Source organism: Beta vulgaris, chromosome 2 (genome assembly GCF_026745355.1).
Source record: "Beta vulgaris subsp. vulgaris cultivar EL10 chromosome 2, EL10.2, whole genome shotgun sequence".
In the NCBI taxonomy this organism is placed as follows: domain Eukaryota; kingdom Viridiplantae; phylum Streptophyta; class Magnoliopsida; order Caryophyllales; family Amaranthaceae; genus Beta; species Beta vulgaris.
In genome coordinates this window covers 24,007,865-24,016,886 of record NC_079203.1, presented here as the reverse complement: position 1 = coordinate 24,016,886, position 9,022 = coordinate 24,007,865, and the positions used below count along the sequence as shown (strand labels likewise).

Here is a 9,022-nt window from a genome sequence, read left to right as displayed (position 1 = left end):
AACTTCATAACCACCTCCATCTCTGCTATGGTGGTGTCCTTCTCAAACAATTGAATTTGAAGTTCCTCAATTGCATTATTACCATCAATCAACTTGAACATGTCACATTTTTTATCCTAAAAACCAAACAAATAACAACACCTACCAATGCTTAGAAAAATCCTTAAACTTTAACAGAAAAACCCTAAAAAAAACTAACAACCTAATGCAATTGAACTTACAGGCCATAGAGGGCACTAATAAAATTTGGAACCTGAGTTTGGGCCGTTCTTCACCTTTCTAATCACAGCATCATTCCCACAATCACATTTAACTTCACGATTCCCCCTCCTTAAGCTTGACGAGGAACCAGAGCCAAAGGAACTAGCTTTCCTTGCTGACATCTTGCTGCAGAAAAAAAGAGGGTGAATTTTAATGGAGGATGAATGAACGAAAGAGGAGATGAAAGAGATGGGGTAAATTTTCGTAGAGGAAAGAGGAGAGAGAGAGGTTTATATGGGATAAGAAGAGAAAAGGAAAAAAAAAAATTCAACCCTTATTTAAAATATCCCAACGGTCAATGCCACGTCAGCATAAAACCTACAATTACCTACTGTTGCAGGTTAAAACTTAATGCAACCTAAGTAAAGTTAATGAGGTTACAAATTAAACTTAATTAGGAGATTCGAAAAGTTAGCCTTAATTATAGAAGACCGGCCAGAGGTTGACTTATTCTAGGAAATTTTTTCTATCTTTAATTAACTATGTTATATTTATCAATAAAACTAAAAAGAAATAGCTAAACCTATACATTAAGTGCATAAGTTAGAAAAACCCCAACTAGTAAATAAGAAAATTGCTTTAGAAAAAGTAAAACATAAATACTACAAGGGACAAATAAAAACAAAGGAAAGCAGGACCCAACATGTAATAAAAGGGTGGGCCAAAAAATCCAATCAAAATCCCCTCAAAAAATAAAAAATCCAATAAGAAAACGATGTTTAGAAATTAGACCCTAGCAAAATCTAGAGTTCGTCTATGTAGGACCCATTTAAGATACTCCTGTCAGTACAAATTTTTCTATATAAGCAGCACCAATTTTCACTTCATAGCCCCCCCTTCCCCACTCTTGTTTTCATTATCCCTCTCCTAAAACAAATACACTAACTACTTATGTCACTTTGTAGCTTTTATAAATCTTCATTTTATAACTTGCACTTTACTCTTGTCTATACTACTATAATTAATATGGTAAAGTAGCATATAGTATTACATAAAATAAAGAGTGGGTGACTTGCTACATATTTGAAAAACCAACTAAATATTGCAAGTAAGTTTGAAAGACAGTTTATATGTGTTAGGATTGGTATTTTAAATAAAGAAATGAAGGAAAATGGGAGGAAGCAAGGTGCAATATCTCCTTGTGCAGCTTGCAAGCTGCTGAGAAGAAGGTGCGCTCCAGATTGTGTTTTTGCGCCCTACTTTCCGGCTGATGAGCCTCAGAAGTTTGCTAATGTGCATAGAGTTTTTGGAGCCAGCAACGTCAATAAGATGCTACAGGTACGACATATATTTACTTGTCATGTTTCTCTTTCCTTTCAGTACTTGTATAAATTATATATGTCTAACTTCAAATAGAGATGAATTAGGAGATGGAGCACCGAGCACTGGTCCGTGCTTCCATCTCATTTTGTATGGCAGGAATTCGATTTTTGTTGGAGGGTGAGGTGGAGGTTACAATTAGGTTATGATAATTAGGGTCCTAATAAGATTTTTATTTTGGTGCCATAATAAGGGGTTTTTAATAGAGTGTTTCAGTAATTTGTTTATATAACAATATATTTTCAAAATATGTTCGTATATCGGTATATGATATATCCATGATTATTGTATGGCAGAAGAGTTGAGTGACCTGCTGGCCACACTCTTTGACTCCTATATCGAAGGACTTTTTTCCATGAGATTCCGTCTTGTAAAATTTTATATAATGTTTCACTATCAGATTTCACACCGCCTCAACAAAAACAAAAATTATAAATCAATCACTTTCATAAAAAATATATGTAAAAAGATATCTTCATATCCCGCTAGATAAGCATTTAACACTTTTTTATTTCCTTTTCTTAACAAGTTAAATACGTTTTTCATTGCAAATATAATATTTTTGAGTCGTTGTTTATTCACATTTGCTTAATTCGTAAACTTACAAATATTTGTTTATCATAGATTATTTGATGGAATGATATAGCATAGGAAATTTCCTAATATACTAATCATTTTGAGCATTAGTATTTTTTTTAATGAATCAATAAAGTGTTAAAGAAATGTGAGCATTGTATTGTACTTTTTCTGTTTCAAAATACTTGTTATATATCCATAAAATATGAAAATATCATAATTACCGCTACATATCATAAGTTCTTTCCCTTAAACTTTCTAAATTATCCATAAAAAGGCGGTGATCCTGCACTTTTTCCTTTAAAATATCCATACTTTTTCTCAATATTTTTTTTTTTTACTCTAAAAGTAGTGATGCTCTAATTTGTCTGTTAACTTTTATTAAAACTTTCCAATTTAACATCTATATTGAAACGGAAAAAATATATTACTAATCTGTATGTAGAGGCATACATAGCTAATGAGGTTATTGAGTTATAAATATATTAGTTTGTGTCACGATCATATGAACACATATTCTCTTCTTATCTATCCTTCTTTTCATAAAAAGCAATTCTTCTTTTATTAATATTTGTCTCATACAACTTTTCTTTTGGCTCTAATTTAAGTTAGTATTCCCTATATGTTTCGCAAAATATGTAAGTTAGGTTGTTTGGTTGTTTGGCTTGTAATGCCCGTAAAAAAAAAAAGGCTTGTAATGGACCAGGAGGATTTTTTTTCTTATCTATTAAAAAAAAAAAGACTTGCTAGAATCAGTTATTGATTAATGTCCTTAACAACTCCAGTTTTGGGATGAGTTTACTATCTCTCTTTCTCTTGTATATTTTGTTTGTGTCGAGGGCTGAAAAATAACCAAATCATTAGAAATAATCATAAAAGTCAATACTGCTTTATATTTATATCATTTTTTATTTTGTCCGATCCCTTAATTTTGTTTTATGGAGGGAGTACCAAATTTGGAAAAAACAATGCATGAATTAAGTTTGTAATCGCATCAATTTTCCTTAGGTTGGGATCAGTGAAAGCGAAAACATTATCTTTAAGTTTCAATAACTAGTTTTTGCAGCGGCATATACATCAAGCTAAACATTATCTATGATAAATATTTATTTAGCCAATCATCACAATATGCAATTTTAATCATTATTATTTTTTACAAACTACTTAGTAAAAATGATAAAAAAAAGATTAAAATTATAAAACTGCATTTAGGAAAAATCGAAAAACATTTTATATAATAATATTCATTTTTATATGCAAGTACAAGTTAGAAATAAAGGTTAAGATAAATTATGTAACGGATGTCGAGTTGAATGAAACAACTGAATAGAAACAGCAGAATTATAATCAAAGCATAATTCAGAACAAACATGAGTGAGCCACCAGACATCATGCATCGTTTGACTGTCTCATATACAACTTTCTCTTTAATTTGGCAACTTTACGTCTTGAGCCACATTTCTATCTTCTTCAAAGTTTCGCATTTTGAACCGTTTTTGTTCCCCAAGCTTTACCTTAAATTGTCTACTCTAATTTCCACTACTTTATTTAACTAAACCGCTTTTTGATTTTGATGGGCACACTTCTGCAGTCGACCCCTCATTTTTCAATCATCAGGTTTTAGTTTTCCGGGTTCTCATTGCTTTTTTTTTTTTTTTTTTTTTTTTTTTTTTGAAAGCTGAAATGGTTGAATATAGTGCGAATAATATTTTCTGATTGTACTTTTTTCTAAGTATAAATAGTTAATAGTATCGTTGAATAAAAGTTTTCTTGTTGGTATAAAAAATTTGGGTCTACTCAACTTGGGAAAGTGAGAATGTAGGGCAATAATAATCAAGATATTATTGTTTGCGTTTCTTTTTCATCTATACAGTTTTCTTTTTAGTATGTTTCTTTATTTAATACATAGTAAAATATATTTTTGATAACATGTCTCATCAATTTTTTTCCACCTATAACATCCATTTTTAATATTTTTTTTTAAAAAAATGGAGGAATTAGTTAGTAGTACATATCTATTGCCAGTTTGCCACCTATATGAAAAGATGGATAGTGTATACTTTTTCATGGAATGAAATGGACAACATATAATGTAGATGTTTTTGTTGGGATGAAGAGAAAGTATTAGATTTGAGTAGTTATAGCTATTAAGGTGGATCTAGATAAACAACCTCCTTTAATTTATGGGACGTTAAATTTTCAGTTTCTATATTTTTGTAAGCTTAAACAACATAATAAGATTTAATTATTGTTTTCATTTATGTCAACTAAACAAGTACAAATTAATAGTAATATCAAAAAGAAAGGACAAGTGTATTAGTGTTTGAGTTTATTTTGTTAATTTTATATGTCCAATATTTACAGCACTATTAGACTGGTCCAATCCAATTCCATCAATATCATCAAGACTTTGTTTGGCTAGATAGGAAACATTTTATTGAGTTTTAAAAACAAATGTTATCATGTAATATATGTAACAATTAAATTAATTTCTTTGCAAGTGTGAAAGCCAATATATTACATATATTAAAGAACATAGGTGGTATTTAGTATTCGAAACCAATTTTGATTGGTGTAATTGATTACGGATTCACCTTGTAACAAAATCCTCCAGATTACATACGGTACTTAATGATACATATTTTCCCTTAACTTTCCCCCTACTTTTAAATCCGCTGCCCGTAAAAAATAGGCCAAGAATACCAAATGCGTTGAGCTTCAAATTTGGTGCTTCTATACCATTAAGAAAAAGTATTTAATAATATCCAAAGTTTGTAATAGATGAACAGAACAAAACTGCAAATAGTCGATTTTTAAAAAGTTAAAGTAAAACAGAGGATGCATTATACTCTTTTGCAATATTTCCTTAACGCGGTGAATATGTCCCTGTCCCTACTGCTAGCTTTTGACCTTTATCGGTTGTAGCGGTTAATAACGGTATTGATATCCCACTTTTGGCGGACCCTTCTACCGATCACCGATATATTTGACTAGTTAATCAACTCTAACCTTTAGTATCATCACTAATGTGATTTGAGAAGATATTAAATAGTTGTTGTCTTCCCCTGAATAAATTATGGAAATGTTGTATAATGTACAATTTTTGTCACTTTCGACAATGCGTTTTAACTTTCCATTTTGTTCTTTATACTATTTTTTTTTTTTTGACCAGATGTTCTTTATACTACTATTATGTAACAGTAAATCATCCAATACCATTTTTTTAAAGTCACTAAATTAGAGCAATAAGTTATTATAAAATCATCCAATACAAAATAATTTTTTAAAACTATGTAGGGTGATAAAGAAATTATAATGTCACTTATGTATCACAAAGAGAGAACATTAATGTAAACAAAAGTATGAATAAATTTAATTTGATCAATTAATCCAAAAACTTGATGTAGGTTCATATATTTTTTATTATTTAAAAGACTATTTATATTACTATTATAATTTACTATATCACTCAAACTTGGATGAGTGTCTACTGAAATATGAATGTGCGGGTGTTATGTCCATTTCGTAGAAATAAAATAAGTTTTTTGTTTTGGAATGAAGTGTTCAAAAATTATGTCTGTCAAAACGACACAAGTCCAAACGATTGAGCTAAATAAAAAAAAATGTGTCGAATTATAACAAACTTGAGCTAAATAAAAAAAATGTGTCAAATTATAACAAAGATAATCAAAGTTTGAGAGCTAGTTTTATTTTTATCAATGTGTTTTGTGATCGAGGACAATCCGAAAAGATAATTATAATTTATAATTATCTTCATTAGTTGAGTTAAAAGGACAAAAAGATTTGTAATGCATGCAATAACTTTATGACCACTAGGAAGCCTTTTCGTGCACAACCTTAGACTTTTTATCTTGAAAATTCTTATATCCTACGTTTACTAAAAGAAAAAGGATCTCCACACACATTATTATTTGCTTTATACAATTGCGGGGTTCATGAATGGTTGAGATGTATGGTCAAGACTTGAGTGCAAATTATGTAACTCTCCGATGACACTTTTAAATTTTGCGAACTGCTCATGTAGTGCTAATGTCATAATTCTTTGAGAATTTCAGCATGTTAGGTGATGTAAGACTTATTTATTTACCTAATTTAAGCTTTATCTATATTAAGTTTAGATAAGTCACATCATATTTTGATCATACGATTTTATATTAGGATATTGAAACTGTAACAAAACGAGATAAAATTTTATTAGAAGCATTTTTTGTGTAAGAATTTTCTTATCATTCCACTATTAAGAAAATCCAACCTAATACTAATGGTTGGATAGAAGGAAATTAGATTTAAAACACAGTATCCAACTGTGTCATTTTTCTTATATATCCAAACAAAAATAAATATTTTGAATAATTCATTCATTTTCGAATAATTAAGGAATATATAGTGCCAAAATATCTATTACAAAGGCAAAATATATACCTTTAAAAAAAGGCACAATATGATGTAATAGAATTAGGCTACATAACAAAAATTCAATCTTTTTAATTTTTTGTACTTGTTGACTTTGTAGGATAAAGACAATTAATCATAATGCCTTCTTTCACATGGGTGCTATGGGGCAAGAATTCCACCCTATTATACCAAGCTAATCAATTATAGTGTCCACTTCAGTCCTTATGCTATCGAGTCTTAACATATGAATATGCAAATGTCAAAAAGCAATATCATTGTCTTTGAACCACTTATGTTGATTCATGTTTCCTTGGATTCTACGAGCTTAAATCATAGTTCAGCCTTTAGTTTCAACAACCCGAACAAACTTAAATCAAATTATCTACCTTAAAGAATAGATTGAAACATGAACATAACCTAATTTATGGCTGTTTGCATTTAAAACATGTATATATTTCTATAATTATAATGTATATGCACCTACCTTATTTCTATAAATAAGTTCATTTGGCTACCATATAATTAACCTTGCTTCAAATTAATCTTTAATTTCCATTTCCCCTTTTACAATAAACAAAGAAGAGATTAACATATGAAGAGATGGAGTATAAGACTACTAAAGAGATGAAAAATAATTAACCACTTTGTACATATAGTATAGGAGATCAGTTTAGACGACAAAAATTGTGCGAGCCTATATCCATTACTGTTCAGAAAAACAAGATGTAATAAAATAATCCAAAATGAAAAGATGTAGATTGAAAAGAAATAGATGAAGTAAGCCTTGATTTGTTATAAAATTATATATTGTTGTTTGATTGACAACAAACAATAAGTGCAACTATCAAAATTCTAGAATTTAAACATACACTGGAGTGAATAGAAAGTAAAACTTTCTATACAACCAAACAAAATTTGCACTTCTTATTAATAACTACACTCTTTAGAGATCAACTTGTTGTCCGAGAATTGATACTTCTTATGTTTAATATACGAGTAAGCCAACCACTCCTTTTAAGCAATACAATGTTTTTGGTTTGGTGCGATGCACGAGCCATATGTCATGCCAACTGAAGATGAACAAAGGAATGATTAGTACCAAATCTACACTAATCACGAATTAAGCAAATGTAAATATGAAATAGGATGATTAGAAGAGAAAAACTGTATCAAATATTAGAGACAAATTTATCGCCCATCTTATAATTCTTATTATTATGCCTGGAATGTGTTTGATATGCAATCTAAGTATTTTCGCAGTTATGGAGACATTAATCTATATTAGAGATTCCGCTATTTAAGCCTTGGCTTGCTCTGTTAATACTTTAAAAGTTAGAAGATAATAAATACAAAGGACAATCAGCTCCATGTATGCCACAAAATCAAGTACATGCGTGACAATGTTTATTTTAATTAGTTTTGGTACATGACGATGATGATGTAACTAATAAGGAGTATATGATATGAATGGATGTAGGAGTTACCAATGCAGCAACGCGGTGATGCAGTGAGTTCAATGGTGTATGAGGCAAATGCAAGGGTACGTGATCCAGTTTATGGTTGTGTAGGAGCAATTTCATCACTTCAGCAACAAATTGACGTCCTACAAACCCAATTAGCCCTAGCACAAGCCGAAGTGGTGCACTTGAGAATGCGGCAGCTCACAAATACTACGCCTCATCGTCATTATCAAGGCACACTTTCTTCTGAAAACTCACCATCATCTAATAAGATAATATCTTCACAAGCCAAGTCCCTTTTTAGCATGGACATGGTAGTAGATCAGCCTAATATGGGAGAATCACTTTGGTCATGTTAAATTAAAGTATTATCAACTTTTTTTCTCATGGGTGGGATTTTAATTATAAATATGTATAATATTATCCTTGTTATAGGGACCTAGTTGTTCCCTTTTGTGTTTCCTTAGTCCTCTACATCTTTATACCACAATAGCACATCCCTCTCCTTCTCTCTCTACTTGATATGATTTAGAGGTGATGATAATTATTAGGGCTGTTCAAAGTGCGGTCTGGACCGCACCAAACCGCAACCCAAACCGTTTTTTCGCGGTTTGGGTTGGTTTGCGGTTTTAAAATTGTGGTTTGGGTTATGATTTCAAGCAAACCGCGGTTTGCGGTTTGGGTTGGGTTTTAATTTTTGTAAACCAAAACCGCACCGCAAACCGCAATGTCACATTTTTTTAAAAAAATAAAATTAAATACACTTATGAAAGGTGACATACAAGTATAAAATTGAAAAAAGAAGTTTGAGGTAAAAAACTTTAACACTTTTGATAAATCATTATATATGTTTAATTATGAATTCAACTTCATATCTATTTGGACTCTTATTAACAATTTTTTTTTTATCTTAGATTACAAAAGTAATGTCGCGGAGGAAAAATTGGTTAAACCGCAACCCAAACCGCACCAAACCGTTTTGCGCGGTT

At 30.4% G+C, this 9,022-nt stretch overlaps 1 protein-coding gene across 1 annotated transcript; it reads left to right on the top strand.

Annotated features, from left to right (window-relative positions):
• Positions 1-1,083: 1,083 nt before the first annotated feature.
• Positions 1,084-8,495, top strand: LOC104884175 (LOB domain-containing protein 4). The gene is made up of 2 exons (XM_010668777.4): positions 1,084-1,539; positions 8,051-8,495. Exons 1-2 carry the CDS (start codon positions 1,363-1,365, stop codon positions 8,390-8,392), a joined length of 519 nt encoding a protein of 172 aa, XP_010667079.1. The 5' UTR covers positions 1,084-1,362; the 3' UTR covers positions 8,393-8,495.
• Positions 8,496-9,022: the final 527 nt, after the last annotated feature.

What these genes read in the sequence shown, in the direction of transcription:
- LOC104884175 (XM_010668777.4), top strand. Translation starts at nt 1,363, where the DNA reads ATGAAGGAAAATGGGAGGAAGCAAGGTGCAATATCTCCTTGTGCAGCT. An exon ending in ACGTCAATAAGATGCTACAG is followed by an intron (nt 1,540 to 8,050) that starts GTACGACATATA and finishes GAATGGATGTAG; the next exon opens with GAGTTACCAATGCAGCAACG.